The following is a 16,205-nucleotide window of genomic DNA, read 5'->3' on the forward strand; positions in this document are numbered from 1 at the left end:
GCGGTGTGCAACCTTGCCTTTATTTATCTCCGCGTGGGCCCCGCGAGGCCTCCGCTCTGTCACCAGCCCTTTCTCGCCGGTGGACTTTCTCTATCTCTCTCTGTGCTTCCTCTGTGCTTCCTGTCTCGTGGCGGGAGAGGCATTCACTTTTATAGGGTGACAGTGGCCAATCAGTTCAAAGCGCGCAATGCGGGCTGATTGGCTAACATCAGTTGTTGCTAGGCAGACTATCTTACAGAGCGGGTTGTTTAAGTCGCCAGCACAATCAGGGGGCAGGAAGCAGGCGCCAACTTGACTCACTCGATGGGAGGGGCAATCTAGCTCAGGCTCCGCTCCCACCCACAGGCCCTACGTCTGCCAAGTAAGGCGACCGGTGTAGGCCGCGGCTCCCAACACTACCTCACTCTTAGGAGCCATCTGTAACTTGAGCCTGGTTATAAGCTCAAAAATGGGTGGTGCATGCTTTTGTTCTTCTGTTTCCATTGGTTCTATCATATTGTATCTTACTGGATTTTATTATGTGTGATAGTATAAACAATTTTCTATGGAAAATGAGAATATAGTAGCCATTGTTCGTTTTCTGTTATTTGGTCCTGAATGCCCTGTAATACTTTCATTCTCTTGAATGGTTTTATACTATTTTGTTATGTTTGATAGTATTATATATGAAGTTATGCTCAACTATTTCAAAGGAAGCGACATTATGGTAGTTACTGTTAACTACGGGTTATCTTGTGGTGAAATAGTGTGTTGCTTACATTGCTCTGTTCTGATCTGCTTTGTTATGTCCTCTTTTTTCTTAATCTCTTTAAAATAAAAAAAATTTAAAAATGGCTGGTACGGGTGAGTCTTGGGGAGTGTCGGCATTATCATGCTTGGTCAACCCAGGGTTAGTTTTCTCAGGTATAGGAGGAGAGGCCAGTGCGACGGGTTGGGGGTGGGGATGCCTCCACCCCCTGGGTGGGGAAATCTCTTCTCTGGAAAAGAATCTCATTAGTATTTAGTACTAAATAGTTCCATGTCCTCAGCCTCATCAGGATCCTCCCAGCCATCTCTATCCCCGCTTACGGGACCCCATTCTTTTCCAATCAGAGCCCTAACTTCTACTTCAGATACCCCTGGAGGCTGAGCACTAGAGCTTCCCCAGAGAAACAGAAGGAGCCTTCCTTCTTCCTTCCCCTCTTATTACATTCAGGGCACAAACCTGCTCCGGACGGGGCTTCTGTTTTCAGTAGATCTCCTCAACCACACCCAGAATTGTGCTGATCCAGTTTAGTTGAGGCTGGGGATTTAACTCAGCGGTATAAGCACCTGCCTGGCAAGCGTGAGGTTGAGTTCAATCCCCAGTACCAAAGGAAAAAAAATAAAAAAACAAAACTCAGCAATTTAGTTGAGGATTTCTTAGTTGACACAATTAACTATCACAGTTGGCTATATTTTAAAAAATGAAAATTGTTTTCTAATAGTAAAAAACAATAGTTAATGTAAACAAAACCAAATTTAAATACAGTAAGCCAAAAAGACATCATTGTCTTAGTTACTTTCTCATTGCCCGAACACAATTCCCAACATCCATAATGTAGAGGAGAGGTTATAAAAGGCTCACAATTTGTAGGAATTTTGGTCCGTGGCACGGCAGCAGGAAGCTGAGAACAGTCAAGGAGGGAGGGAGATGATCCACCTGCAACCAGGCTTCACTTCTCAATGTCACACTCACCTAGAAACCCATCAGTGGGCTGATCCACAGCTATAAACCCACCAGTGGGCTGATCCACACCTGTAAACCTATCAGGGGACTGATTCACACCTGTACACCCAACACCTTCCTTCATGATGCTGACCTGGCCCCCAAGGCAGCTGGGCTGACCCATCCAACACTGTGGATCCTGCCTGTGGAGGACAGAGCTTGCCCAGGTCACTGGTCTTGGCTTTGGTGGAAATGTGTAGGCTCATCCCAGTGCCTCTGAGGTGACAGAGGGCTGCTAACATGCACAGGGCCCTCCCCTTCTTCTCCTAAGGGCCAGTGGTCATGGTAGTCCCCTCGTGGCCCTGGTGGGCTTGTCCTGAGCATGAGGTGCCTAGCGGTGACAGCAGGTGAGACTCCCATGGGTGTTAGGGCAGAGGGAGGCTGGCAGCAGCTTCCTGAAAACAAGAGGCCACTGGACTCTGGCCACTACTCCTTCCATGCAGGCCCGGGTTCTAGTGTCACCCACGTCCCTGGTTGCCCATGCACCCTACCCACGAGCCAGGATGGCAGCCACCTCCTGGGTCTCTCCCATCCACTCCACTCTTCTCTCTCAACCCCTGCCTTCACTTTCGGCAGAATTTTGAGGTGCCTGGCTGAGACGGGGAGACAGTTCTCCAGCCTTCCCAACGGTTTCCAGCAGCTCGGAATCACCACTGGGAAGGTGTGAAAATCTGCTCTGCAGACTGGTCTTGGCCATGGTGGAAATGTGTTGGATCATCCCAGCACCTCTGGGGTGACAGAGCTGGCTGCCACCACAGGCTCCTGTTCCCCAGTTTTTCTCTGGGGGTTGTGCACGCTGTGGCACTGGTGTAGGCACGTGCATGGGTGTGCGCACGTGTGTATGTCGTTTTCTCCTGGGGAAGGTGGTGGGGGACAGCGGGCAGTGCAGGAAATTGAACACCCAGGTGGACCTGGAGGCTTCTGCTGCCTGTGACCAGGGGAGCAGGAAGAGGCAGGAAAGTTCCTTCCCCAGGGCACAGCCTGCTTAGGAAGCCCTGGCTCGGTTTTGCTCCCCTGTCACCCCCATTCCAGGTGCAGAGGAGACTGCTGAGGTCTTTGTCCTCAAGCCTAAGCTAGCAAATTCTTTGTCTAAATCGCTCCATACCGAGCAGGGCTGGGCATGGAGAAAACATTTAGGGCCAGTGTTTGATGAGCGAGTGAAATGGGCTGGGCACAGGGGTAGGCGAACAGTCAGACAGACGAATGGATGAAAGGACTGGGTGGAAGCCTGAGCCCAGCAATGACTCTCAGACCCGATGACTCTTCTCTTTGCAGAAGTGACTGTCATTTCTGGGAGCCCAGGTTCCCACCCACCCACGCCATATCCATCCTGTCCTTAAGAGGACAGCCCATCTTACGGAGGAAGAGCTTGAGGTCGCAGCCGTACCTTTCGCACAGTGAAGAAGGCCCTTGGAGCCAAGACTGACCTCTTCCGCCTCCACCCAGCCTGGAGCCCCCTTCCACTGCCCCTGGGCACAGGGTCATGACTGGGGCGGGGGCCTGTGCCTGGTGCCTACTTGTGGCTGCCACACAAGCTAGCCATTCTTGGGAAGACAAAGACCATTAGGGCCGGGTGACTCTGGTGTCTGCAGGGTGCGTGTCTGGCCTCTGCAGGACCTCAGTAAGTGGGTCCTCGTAGTCAGGCTCTGCGCCTGGGACCTGCAAATCAGATTAGGCCCAGCCAGCCCCTCAACCCAGCTGGCTCCAAGCACAGTCACAGGAAGAGGCTCAGCTGGCAGGTTTGGGTCTGCCCTCCTAGTGTGGACAAGTCCATGCCCCAGTGCGGAGACCCTCTCCCTGCTGTCCCTGCTGGACTCCTGAGGCTTAAGAGCGGCCCTTGGAGGCTTGTGTAAGGGGTACCGGTACTTTTCCCAGCAGGATGGCCAAGCTCAGTCATAAGCAGGTGGCCTCCAACAGGCTTTTTTTTTTTTTTTTTTTTGTCTTTTTGTGGTTTTTATCGGTACCTGCTTGCAAGGCAGGCGCTTATGCCGCTGAGCTAAACCCCCAGCCCCCATCCAACAGGCTATCTATCCTCCTATCCACCCACCCACTCATCCATCCATCCATCCATCCATCCATCCATCCATCCATCCATCCATCCATTATCCATCTGTCCATCCATCTAGGCATCCAACCTTCTACCTATCTGTTCACCTATTTATCCACCCACGTGTCTATTTATCCACCCATCCACCTATCTGTCCACCCATCCCTCCATTTGTCTGTCCTTCCATCCGTCTATCCATCTGTCTACTCCCACCACGTGTCACTCATCTAGTGTTTACTGGGTGCTTCCTTTGTGCCAGGCCCTGACACAGTGTAACTTGTGTTCTGCCCTCATGAAGGCAGATGGTAAACAGGCAGTTACAGCCCCAAGTGTTGGTACTGATCCACGGATGACCTAGGGGATAGGGGACTTCCTGGAAGAGGTAGCTCTTGGCTGGCTTGCAGCATTCCCAGGTCAGGGTACCCTGAGAGCCTTTCTGAGTCACCGAGGCCAAGTCAGACTGGCCCTAAAAGCCCAGCCACTCTGTCCATGCCAGGGCCCAGGGTCCAGACCTAAGGGTCAGGCTGCCAGTGGGAAGGCGGTTGATTTATGCCTGCAGAGCACCATCCCAAGCCAACTTGGTGGGCAGGGCAGGGAGGCGCCAGCCACGTTACCATTACAGCCAAGTGGAATCTTGAGCCCACAAGGAGAGACGGGAACTGGCCCAAGACCACACAGAGTGGGCAGCAGCAAGGGTGCAGGGCAGGCAGGCGTCTGGGACCAAGTGGGCCTCTGATCACAGCAAGAGGTTGCCTATCCCAGCCTTCCAATGCAACCATGGGAATCACCCCAACCCCCCGCCTAGAAGTCCTGGTACTTAGCTTCCACCAGGCCCTGTCCCTCTCATCCTCCCGCATGATGCTCACCCACAGGCTTTAGACTGAGCCACTCTGGCCAGGCTACTGTCCCCTAGGGGTCTGTAGGTACCTGTGCTCCCTCCTATCGGCCTGCAGTCTGGCATTCCTAGCTTGTCCAGCAACCAGTCTCACATTCCTGCCTGGATGTGCAGCCAGGGACCCTACCTTCCCTCTCTGGGCTGGGCTGTGGGCCGGGGGAGGCAGGTTTCCAGGACATTGAGTGGAACCACTGGACAGAGCAGTGATAGGCCTGTGGGCTGCCTCGGATGACTTCCTGCGTAGTTAATGGCTCACCCATTATGTCTCCACAGATCTTCCCAGGACACCACTGGGGGAAGATGGCAGCCAGTCCCAAGCGCTCCAAGGTCACAGACCCCAGGTTGAGCCTGTAGGTGAAGAGGCTCTGAACTCAGTGGGGCACAATACTGCCCCGAGCCTGGAGGGGGTCCTGGAGGCCTCAGGAAAGCCACAGCTGGGAATGTAGCTCAGTGGTAGGGCATTAGCTTACCAAGAGAAAGGTTCTGGGTTCAGTCATTGCAAAAAAAGTCATCTCCATATTACAGGTGGGGAAATTGAGGCTCACAGGAGTGGAGCAAGGTCACTGTCCAAGGTCGGTTGAAAGGTGGCCACTCTGGGATGGGAAGGCAAGAAGCCTGGCTGTGCTCCTGGAATCCTGCCCAGGCTGGGGCCTGGGACCATCCTCCCTCTGCCCCCTTCCAGGACTGCAGGGTCCCAAGGGGCTTCCCAGCCAACCTGACCTTCCCCCTCCCAGACCCCCATTTCCTGCCCTCAGCTAAGCACCTCCCTGGAGAGCAGTTCCTGGAGATAGCCTTGGGATCTAGGGGGAAGGGGAGCACCTCAGGCTGGAGCTGGGCCTGGGGAAGGGCAGAGGTGGCCGGCCACCCTCCTCCAGTTTTCAGACCCCAAGGAGTCACCATGCAATTCCATTCTCCTGACAGCAAATAAATAGAATCACTCTTACCAAGGCCTGCAGCCCCCACAAGAAAGCTGCAAGCTGTTTTGTTCTGATGTTTCCAAAACAGTGGCTACAGTTGAGTCCCCCACTCCCCAAAGCCTGGCTGCAGGGATTCCTTTGGTAAAGATGCTCCCCCTCTGAGCCTCAGCTTGTGCTCTGTACAATGGGTGCATTGCTCCCAGCCTGGCATCTGAAAGCTACGTGGCCAGAGAGCCAGGAGCATGGAGGCCTGGGGTTAAGGGGCTTGAGCGAATCCTACCCTCTGATTTGAGGGACTCGGTCACACAGTTGTGGGTAGAATGGCTGCTCCCTGTTCCCTCTTGGCAGTCTGCAGAATATTTGGCCCCCAGGGCTGCCCACTGACTCTCCATGCCTTTGAGTTGATTCTGCTCGTGCAGGGGGTCGACTGGGCCCCGTGGGAAGCGCCAGGGTTGGGGGCCATGTGCTGGAAGGCGGGGCAGAGCGGTGCACAGCTGGGTCACATCTGACCCAAGCGAGGAGGGACCAAATGGGACAGAAGGCGGTCTTTCATCCCTCGAGGGAAAGGGCGGCCTTAACTTCTTGCCGCTGGGTGCTTAAGAACTTCGGGGGACAAAGCACTCCAGGAAATAGCCGGGCGAGGGGTGGAGTTTGGGACAGGTGTTCTCACTGGAACGAGGGGATAGACTTCTGTCTGTCCCGCTGCCTTGTCCCGGGAGGAGGAAGCTGGGCTCCGGAGGGAAGTCAGGACATCCCCTGCGGGGAGCCGGAGCCGGAGCTGAGTCCCAACACCCAGCCAAGACGCGGAGGGCGCGCCCTTGCGCATGCCAGTCGCCGAGGGCGGCCCAGGCCCGCGCTGGTCAGCCTAGGTGTCCCCTTTTGGCGCATCTGGCGAGGCCCAACCCGAGCCCCAACCACTCCCCCCCCCCCCCCCCGGCGGCTCCCGGGGACGACCCCGGGCAGGGCGGGGCGTGCACGTGTGCCAGCTGGAGGGGCGACCGAGGTTCCCAGCCCCCTGCAGCGGCCCCACGTGGGCGATGCTCCGCCCCCTGAGGGCCAGAGCCAATCAGCATGCGGAGGCGTGACCGGGATGCGGGCTGCTGCCCTATGGCACCCCCGTCCCGCCGACGGCCACCCCGGACCCCGGCCGAGCCACTGGTCCTTAGGGATGTCTTCATCGCGGTCAAGACCACCAGGAAGTTTCATCGTGCGCGCCTAGACCTGTTTTGCTGGAGACTTGGATCTCGCGCCACAAGGAGATGGTGAGTCCTGGCGGTCTGGCCAGGCAGGTGGGGTGGGGCCTGCTGGGGGCCAGCTACAACCTGTCACCTACGTAGCGGCCCGATCCAACCCCTTTGAGCCCTGTTTACCTCCTGGGCCCACTGTCTGTACTGTCGTGGGAGTGTTGGGAGGGGGGACGTCTCCGCCAGGCTCCAGAGGCTCCTGTGGCCTCACTGACCCTACAGCAGTCTTTGCGTTTGGGTTTGGTGCTTGTGATGTTGCTCTCCAAACTGTAGATAGCAGTGGGCCTTTATTTTCCCCAAACATCCCCAATCATATTCTCCTCCAGCCCACTAAGGGAGATCTTCCCTGGGCCCTGAACCCTTCCGGGGAGAAAGGCACATGTCTTGGAAGTGAACAGAGAGTGTAGGGAGAGTGTAGGCCAAGTGCTGGGGTAGGGGGTGTCCCACTAGAGTTGTCAGGGGTGGGGGGTCGGCTCTCACACTCGCTCCACAGGCAAGGTAACAAAGCCCCTTTCTCCTGGGAGAAAGGCGTTCGGGCCTCTTGTGTGCAGCTCTGTGCTCCATGGGAACCGCTGCTGCCGTGCTGGCCACTCAGGTTGCCTGGCGATGAGGGGACCTGCCCCCCACCACCCCTGAAAACTCTAGTGGGGCACCATCCCTGAGCCAGGGACACCCCCCCCCCAGCACTTGGCCTTCCCTCTGTGTGACCTAGGACAGCATTCAGCCCTCTCTAGACTGCCACCAACCAGCTCTGATCACCTCTTATCCTGGAGTTTGGAGCTTTTTCCAGCAGAGAGGACGTGGTCAGGGGGTCTTAGTTCTCTCAGCTGAGTTGAATAATCTTGAGCAAACCCTAGGGCTTCTCTGACTCAGGTTTTGAATCTCTACAATGGGAAAAACATTGCCTTCCCAACAGAGTGTTTTAAAAAGAGGGCTAGCAAAACTTGGAGGTCTTGGGGGCACCTACTAGGTATTCAGGGTCGGGACCATCACTGCACTGGGCCTTGATGACCCTGCTGAAAGGTTGCCCCATTAGGAAAGGCTGAATCTGCTTCCACCATCAGCTCAGATGCGCACAACAAACACAGCCCGTCTTTTGTAGGCAGGGGTCTCTGGAACTTGTAGTGCAGAGCCTGCTTTCCTAGCCTATGGCGTGTAACTCAGGCCTAGTTTCAGTGGGGGACACTAGATGTTGGGCGCAGGCGCTCAACATACCATACCCCACCCGGGACTAAGAACCATGCCAGCTTCCGCAATGCGCTACGTCCCTCTTTAAATTAGCCAACCCGTGCGCACCTCGTGGTCACTCTGTACTCTGTGGCAACTCCTGATTGGCCATAGCTGGATATAGTAGCCAGAGCCTGTGTCCCATTCCTGCCCTGCTTCCTCGTGGCAGCCTGTGATTGGTCACGGCCAAATATATAAACCAGAGCTCGCGTGAATAAAGCAGCAGTTAACTGTCGCCCACAAGAGCGTCTCCTGTCTCATTGGAGGGCTGCGCCGGTCAACTGGTGGCCCGTACGGGGAGCGCTGAGACCCTCTCTCCAACAGTACGGGGAACGCTGAGACCCTCTCTCCGACAGTACAGGGAACGAACCTCTCTCTCCGACGGAACAGAGACGTTAACAGGTAAAACCGTCAAGCGCTGATAGCGGGGGCTACTCGGTGGGCGGGGGCTCACAGGTTAAACTGCTCAACGTTGGTAGCGGGGGCTATGCAACAGGCAGCGGGTGCTGCTGGGCTGGATGGCGGGGGCTATCGGGCAACCTTGGGCGGACGCGTCGCAAGGGTCGAGGAACTCGTAAAGAGAGTTCCCGGTGCCGTAAAGAGGCAGGTTTTGGAGGCGCCGTAAAGGGGCGCAGGGACTAAGCTGTCCCTGTTAAAAAAAAAGGAAAAAGGAAACAAAAATAAATAAATAAAAAGATGTCAGTGTCGCTCCCGGCCAGCAGGAACAGCACGCAACAGGGTTTCGTGGTGGACAAGCTTTTCTTTATTTGTCTTCCTCACAGTCTGCCCCGGGATCCTACCCGGCCGAAGCCTCAACCGGTCCGCTCCCCGCGGCTCCTTCCGTGCTTCTCCCTCTGGCGGGAGAGGCACTCACTTTTATAAGGTTACAGTGGCCAATCAGTTCAAAGCGCGCGATGCGGGCTGATTGGCTAACATCAGTTGTTGCTAGGCAGACTATCTTACAGAGCGGGTTGTTTACCAAGCAGGAAGCAGGAGACAAGCGCCATCTTAGCACACTCGATGGGAGGGGTAATCTAGCTCAGGCTTTGCTCCTTCCTACAGGCCTCACGTCCGCCAAGTAAGGCGACCGGGCTCGGCCGCGGCTCCCAACAAAAAGAAACTCTTGAAATTCCGGTTAACATGGGTAACACCGCTACTCAGCCGCTTTGGGCGACTTACTGAGAGAAAAGGGATTACAAATGAATCGAGAACAAATTCAAAACTTCCTCGATCAGGTCGATAAGGTAGCACCTTGGTTTGGTCCCACGGGGTCCATTACCATCCCCAGCTGGGATAAATTAGGGAGAGATCTTGACTTTGCAGCAGAAAATGGCCTCCTGGAGCCAGGAGTCAGACCCCTTTGTGCAGTAGTGAGGAGCTGCCTCGCAGATGCCTCTTGTCGTGACCATATAAGGGCTGGCGCAATGGCGCTTGGTTACCATCAGGCAGAATCCTCCCGCGAGCAATCTTGCGAGTCTAGTGCCGCAGGCGAGGTGACCCGCACCCAACCCAGAAACAGAGGACTCATCAGATAATGAGGGGGAGGAAGAAGAAGTATACAAAATGGCGGATGCAGACACCACCGAAAGAGGGGAAGTCACACACACGCAGTCGAGAGGGCCCTACTCTGAGGCCATAAATGAGCTGCAACGCAGCATTTCTCAGAGTAAATGGGTCAATGAAAGCGAGTACGGGATCCCAGGGCCGCCCCGTATAAGACCTACGGCTCTACCTCCCGACCCGCCAGATTATCATGCTTACCCGAGACCCTGCCATCAGCTATGTAGCTGTCCGCAATGGGTCCAGACGTCCCCTGGGACATTCCAGGAAGACCTATGGCATCAAGTCAAAAGAGAGGACCCAGGAGGCCTGGGCCGTTTTCTCCAGGCTTTTCCAGTTGCTGTAGATGCTCAGGGAAACAGAGCCCACCTGCCTATAGATATAAAGGCGATAAAGCATCTTAAGGAGGCCAGCACCATGTACGGTATTAACGGGGCGTATACCCTGTCCCTAGTAGAAGCCCTGGCAGGAAACGCCATGACACCTGCTGATTGGGCCAGTTTGTGCAAGGCGGTGCTCAGCCCAGGCCAATATCTTGATTGGAAAGCCTGGAATGTTGAACTTGCCACAGAACAGGCCCAAGCTAATGCCCGGAACAATCAGGCCGCCTGGAACGCAGATATGTTATTAGGACAAGGGCAGTATCTCAATAACCAGCTGATATTTCCACAAGAGGTGTATGCACAGATAAATAGAATAGCCATACAAGCATGGAAACGGGTCTCGGCTAGGGGAGAAGTCTCAGGCCACTTGACAAAAATTTTGCAGGGCCCGAGCAAGCCTTTTTCAGATTTTGTGGCCCGCATGATGGAGGCGGCAGGGAGAATTTTTGGAGACGCAGAGACAGCCATGCCGCTCATTAAGCAGCTCACAGCTGCTCTGGGTCAGCACCAGGTGTAGTTGGTTAACTTGGCAGGCGTCGGGGCTTGCCATTGTTGACGGCCCTACCACGGGACTGGCCTATTATTGTGCAAAGATTGTTTCTTCTCTTTCCTTTTATCACCCCTCATCTAGTTTCTACAGCCTGCGTGAATAAAGCAGCAGTTAACTGTCGCCCACAAGAGCGTCTCCTGTCTCATTGGGGGGCTGCGCCGGTCAACTAGAGAGGCTGTGAGGTCCAACAGGCATTTGCCTGCAGGGATAGGGTGACTAGGCTTTTTGATAGAGGTGCCCTCTGCACCCCATTGAGTCAGGAGTGCCTTGGAAGGGCAATCTGGGAATCTGGGGCTTGAGCCCTAGGCCCCAGCGACTGTGCTGGAAGGTTCTCACCACTGGAAAGGTGGGGGTTGGGGCGCTGGTCAGCAAGGCCTTGAGGTCAGGGTGAAGAGCCTGGCTCCAGGCCTGCTGTTCCTCCCCCACCTCCCAGGAGCACGCCAGGCAGCAGGGGCTGCCACCACAGCAGCCACAGTGGTTGGGGGAGAACTTGGCATCCTGTATTTCTTTGAATCAAGGCTCTAGGAACAATGCTGCTTCCTGTGGGTGCCTCCCCCTCAGTCCTCATCCAGTTCTGCTGCTCTCACTACCCTGATTCTCCTCCTTCAGGAAGTTGGGGGGTATAGAGTCCTAGGAGGCCCTAAGTAAGGTGTGACCATGGCCTCGGTTTCCCCGATTGTGTACTTGGGGTGGTGATGGTGACGGTTCAGGAAAGGACAGTCTGTCCTCAGTACTTTGCTCAACATAGATGAGCACTATTGAGCCCATTTACAGAGGCAGAAACTGAGTCTGGGTGAAGGAGGGGTGGTGGCCTGAGCTTTAGCCCCTTCTCTTTTTCTTCTGGTGACTGTGTTGGAGAGATGGAGGCTCCACGCCCGGGCCCTCCCAGCGCTTCTCCAGGAGGCCTCCCACTCCCGAGCTGAACAAAGGTGACTTTACTCTCCTGTAGCCCTGGGCTGGGTTTTTAGGGTGCCACCAAAGAAGGGACAACAAGCCTCGCTTGATCTCATTAAGAAAGCATTTTCCTTTTAATACAGTGGCGCACCAGAGGTCTACACAACTGGCCTTCTCCGCTTCCCACGGCATTCCTGGGCTGGGGGCTGGGGCTTGTGTCTGTGCAGTCCAGGGTGTCTGCCCAGCCCTGGAAAGGGAGGTTGGATTCATGAAGAAGGCATAAATGACATCAGTATATCCTTGAGCTTGGGGCCTGCAACCTGCACCCCAGGAGCTTCACCCAAGGATGTGTCCAAGGTCCTGCTGGACCAAGAGCTGGGACTGTCCAGGTATGCGAGGTTGCTGCCTTCTGGCCTGCAGGGATCCCTGATTGCTGGGGGTGTGATGCACTGCAGGCCACAAGCCCTGGAGCCTCCCTTGGAGCTGTGTGTACACAAAAGGAAATTAAGGCTTGGTGGGTATGGGAGCCCCCCACTGTCTGCTCAGAGCACCCCTCCCCCCAGGCTCGCAGTCTTGCAGGGCATGGACTGCACACACTGGCCGGCCGGCAGATGAAGGCACATACCTCCCCGTGTGCCGACGGGCCCAGGCCGGCACCGGCAGCTCTCACCCCATCCCAACGGCCCCCTCCTCTTCTGCAGAGCAATCCTGGCAGCGTGCAGGATGGCTGGGTGCCAGCACAGATGGAGCTTCGCTGTGGCCTTGGGCAGGGCACAGTCCTCTGCCAATGAGCCATTACCTTGCCTGAACAACAGGAGGGGGTCCGGGCCCTCAACTGGGGACTGGGGTGGGGTGAGGAGGCCCTTTCCTGCCACCACCACACTGACCAACACCATCTCACAGAACCTTGGGGACAGCTTTGGCAGAGGGTAACCTGTCACACTAGTCACACACTGGGGAACCCGCTCAATGGCGCAGCCTTGGGCTGCAGTGCTGGTGGCCACACCCCTGCCAAGGACCTCTTGCCCAGCCTGGCCCAGTTAACCAAGCCAGCTGTATGGTAATGACACATGGCCACTCCTGCTTAACTCTCCTCCAAGTTAAGGCCTCCTGCACCCCTGCCACTAGGCCCAGGACAAAGCCAGCCGACAATGCCTGGTGGTTCATCCTCCCTCTGGGCCCTTTGTCTGCCAGGGCTTGCAGAGAGGCCTTTGTCCCCGACCCAAGTGACTCCCCTCCCCTCCTGTCCTTTACCCCAGGTGCTGGCGAGGAGGAGCCATTTACCAGGTGGGACACCCACCTGGCTCGTGCCTCCCAGCTGCCTAGGGGACCTTGGGCCCAGCTGTCAAGGTTAGAGAGTGAGGCCCCATCCAGCTGCCACTTACCCTGGGTACTTGCGCACTGTTTCTCGAAGGTGGGGAAAGTGGTCGGAGCAGGGGGGCTAAATGCTGGTGGGGAGGGGATGTCCAGAGCTGCAGCTGCAACTCCAGGGGACCCAGCACTGCCCACCCTCCCCACCGTGGCCCAGGGGCAGACACTAAGTTGCAGCTCAGGGTCGTGTCTTTCCTTCCAGACATTCATCTTCACTTCCAGACATTCATCTTCACCGATGGGGAGGATGAAGTGCTGGCCAGGCACACGGGTGAGCCCTGGGCTTGGGGGGCTTGGGGCAGGGAGGGGGTGCCTTCTTTCAGAGCAAATGTCCATCCTTCCTCTTCTACAGGGGCCCAAGAGGCCCCTGAGAGGCCAGGGACCTAAGGGTTAGGAGGGCAGTTTATTTTTTTTTATTTTTATTTTTTTTGTCTTTTTTCTTTTTATCGGTACCAGGGATCGAACTCACGACTGCCTGCTTGCAAGGCAGGCGCTTATGCCGCCGAGCTAAATCCCCAGCCCCCTAGGAGGGCAGTTTAGTCAAGGGTTTGCTCAAGGCTGGGCCCCACCACTGGGGGTGGGGTGGTGGTGGTGGCAAAGGAGGCCCTTTCAGCCCCCAAGGTCCCTTTGAGCCTGGCCATCAGCAACTGGTGGTAGGTGCTGGGAAAAAGCTGGCTGAATGGGCAGGGACCGGGCACCCTGGGGACGGGGTGGCCTGAGGGAGGGTCCATGGGCCTCAGCCTTGCACTAGGGTGAGGAGAGTACTTCGGGGACCCTGCTGGTGCCCAGGCCCTCACAGCACCCCCACCCCTGCAGGCAATGTGGTCAACACCAACTGCTCAGCTGCTCACAGCCGCCAGGCGCTGGCCTGCAAGATGGCTGTGGAGTATGACCACTTCATTGAGTCCGGGAGGAAGTGAGTTGGCCCCAGGAGCTCTCCTGCCCTGCCCACGCCCACCAGCACCTTCCCCTGTCTGAAGGTGCCCTCCTCATGGCCTTGCCTTGCCCTCAGATGGTTCTGCCATGTGGATGATGACAACTACATCAACCTGCAGAAACTGCCACGCACACTCAGAACCAAGGAGCCTCAGAACTGGTGTGGAGGAGGAAGTGGCACCAGGGCAGGAGACTCAGCATGTTCTTCACCCTGCCCCGCAGACGCGTCTGCCTCTTCTCTGCCCGGTCTGTGGAGCCCTCCCAGACCCCTCACAGGCAGCTGCCCCTGCTTACTGTCCCCACCCTTCCCCCTACAGCGGAGGCCACTTCATGAGCACTGCGGAGCGCATCCGGCTGCCAGACGACTGCACTGTGGGCTACATTGTGGAAGCTCTGCTGGGCGTGCCCCTCATTCGCAGTGGCCTCTTCCACTCGCACCTGGAGAACCTGCAGCAGGTGCCTGCCTCTGAGCTCCATGAGCAGGTGTGTGTCCCTGGGCCTGGCCAGGACTGAATGAGCGCAGGAAGGGCTGAGCATAGAACCTGGAGGGACTTGGGTGAGGGGTGAGGGGTAGAGCCCAGAGGGCACGAGTTGGGATAGAGGACCCCACACCCTGTGGTCCCTCTGGGCAGCTCTGTGTTGTCATGAGGTTTGGATCTCTGTTGCTCAGGGCTTCTCTGCGAGGATATGGGTGCCCCTCCTAACTGAGCATGGGCCCTAGAGTCTTGAGCCATGCTTGGGGTGGGGGAAGCTGGTTTGGGGGTGAGAGGCCTGTACCCCTCCTGGGAGTTCAGGCACTGCATGTGGCTCTGAGTAACAGGAGCCACTGCCCATCCCAGTGACCCCAGGAGTCCCCTGGTGGTTGTGCAGTTAGTGAACAGCCCTCTTGGGCTGAGGGCCTTCCCAGCCCCCTGAGATCCTGCTTTGTCTCCCCTGATTGGGGGAGTCAGAGCTGAGTATTTTATCTCCTCTCCAAAGTAGAGAGAATGTCGCCCACAGTGGGCGTGCCTGTAAATATTGTGACAGTATTTTTTTACTGTGCTGTTTTTGACAGAGGGTGGGTTAAGGGGAGGGTGTTGCATGTTTTTTTGGGGTGGGGAGGGTCTTATTTTATGTTTTCTGTGGGTCAGAAAAAGCAGAAGCCAAACTTGGGATCCCTTTGTTTGTAAAGCTGACCGGGGAATGTCTAACCTGCTCTGTATTTATGTGTTCCAGTATCTGGAATCGCCCTCCCCTTTCCTCCCCAGACCACCTGGCTCAGTGTGGCTCACCTGGCCTTGGGGTGTGTCCTGCGTTCTGTGTTCTGTTTGCAAAGACATAGCTAGGAAAGTGGAGGATAAGGGAGAAGCTCTCAGGGAATTGGAGTGTTGTTGCCATGGTGATGTCCTGTTGCTGTGAATAAAGGTGCTCTTTGCAGCAGCCCAGGCTCTGGGTCCTGGCTTGAAGTTGCGTCCAGGTCCATCTGTTGGTTCCAGGGGGCCAAGAGGTAAAGGAGGGAAGACGTGGTTTGCTTCACAGTGTGTAGGCAAGTGGAAAACCCAGCTGGGGGTGCATCTTGTAACCCTAGCACACTGGGAGCAGGGGTGAGGGCTGCAATTTCAAGCCCAGTCTGGGCCATTTATTGAGATCCTGTCTCACAAAGTAAAAAGGTCTGAGGATGTAGCTCGGCACAAAGTTCCTGGGTTCAAGCCCCAGTCCCCAAAACACAGAAGACCTACAAGCCAAGTACTTTGGAAGGAAATTTGGGATTTAAAGAGGACATGGTGGTGCACGCCTGTAATCCCAGCACTCAGAAGGCCGAGGCAGGAAAACCGCTGTCAGTTTGAAGCCAGATGGTGCTACTGTCATGGTTGATGTCTGTGGCCCCAGGCCTCATGAGTTTACATTCTGTATTTGTGATTGGTTCATTGTATAGTGCTTGGATTGATGGTGTTAGTGCTACACTCACGTAGGGGTGGAGCCAGGATGTGATGTAATGGCAGGAAGAAGGTGTGTCTTTCTCTTAGCCAGTTCCTGGTTTGCTTTTTGCAGCCGCCATGGACAGCGCCCAGCCTTGCCTGCCTGCCTGCCTTGGATCCAACTGAGTGTGGACTGAAACCTCCAAAAACTGTAAGAAATAAACCTTTCCTTTCCCAACTTTGGGCTTCAGGTATTTTGTCACAGCGACGAGCATAAAGTGACTAAGACAGCTACCTAAGAGTTTCAGGCCATCCTGTACTACATAGCAAAACCCTGTCTCAAATAAACATACTCATACATATATAGATACATACGTAAAATATCTGCTGGCTGGACCTGAGAGGATTGGCCAGCCCAGTGAAGGGTGGTCACTGGTGGGCAGGCATCAGGGGCTATAGACCCCACCAAGCGAGCAGCCTTAGGCTCTGAAGTCCATTTCATTCTGTAAGAGGATCAGTGACTACCACTGTGGCTG

General features: G+C 55.8%; 1 protein-coding gene across 2 annotated transcripts; it reads left to right on the top strand.

Annotated features, from left to right (window-relative positions):
- Positions 1-6,698: 6,698 nt before the first annotated feature.
- On the top strand, positions 6,699-15,971 carry LOC100727311 (uncharacterized). Of its 2 annotated transcripts, XM_063234080.1 has the most exons (8): positions 6,699-6,868; positions 8,344-8,479; positions 9,140-11,499; positions 11,608-12,878; positions 13,038-13,106; positions 13,652-13,751; positions 13,848-14,254; positions 15,803-15,971. In XM_063234080.1, exons 4-8 carry the CDS (start codon positions 12,522-12,524, stop codon positions 15,944-15,946), a joined length of 1,077 nt encoding a protein of 358 aa, XP_063090150.1. In that variant the 5' UTR covers positions 6,699-6,868; positions 8,344-8,479; positions 9,140-11,499; positions 11,608-12,521; the 3' UTR covers positions 15,947-15,971. The 2 variants fall into 2 exon arrangements, with proteins under 2 accessions (XP_063090150.1, XP_063090151.1); XM_063234081.1 differs by lacking the exons at positions 6,699-6,868; positions 8,344-8,479; positions 9,140-11,499; positions 11,608-12,878; positions 13,038-13,106 and having other exon boundaries at positions 13,159-13,751; positions 15,803-15,961.
- Positions 15,972-16,205: the final 234 nt, after the last annotated feature.

The sequence above is a fragment of the Cavia porcellus genome, unplaced genomic scaffold, assembly GCF_034190915.1.
Source record: "Cavia porcellus strain 051 isolate PalLab524CR breed Dunkin Hartley unplaced genomic scaffold, mCavPor4.1 scaffold_23, whole genome shotgun sequence".
Taxonomy (NCBI): Eukaryota; Metazoa; Chordata; class Mammalia; order Rodentia; family Caviidae; genus Cavia; species Cavia porcellus.

What these genes read in the sequence shown, in the direction of transcription:
- LOC100727311 (XM_063234080.1), top strand. Translation starts at nt 12,522, where the DNA reads ATGGTAATGACACATGGCCACTCCTGCTTAACTCTCCTCCAAGTTAAG. An exon ending in AGTGCTGGCCAGGCACACGG is followed by an intron (nt 13,107 to 13,651) that starts GTGAGCCCTGGG and finishes CCACCCCTGCAG; the next exon opens with GCAATGTGGTCAACACCAAC. An exon ending in CCTCTGAGCTCCATGAGCAG is followed by an intron (nt 14,255 to 15,802) that starts GTGTGTGTCCCT and finishes TGCTTTTTGCAG; the next exon opens with CCGCCATGGACAGCGCCCAG.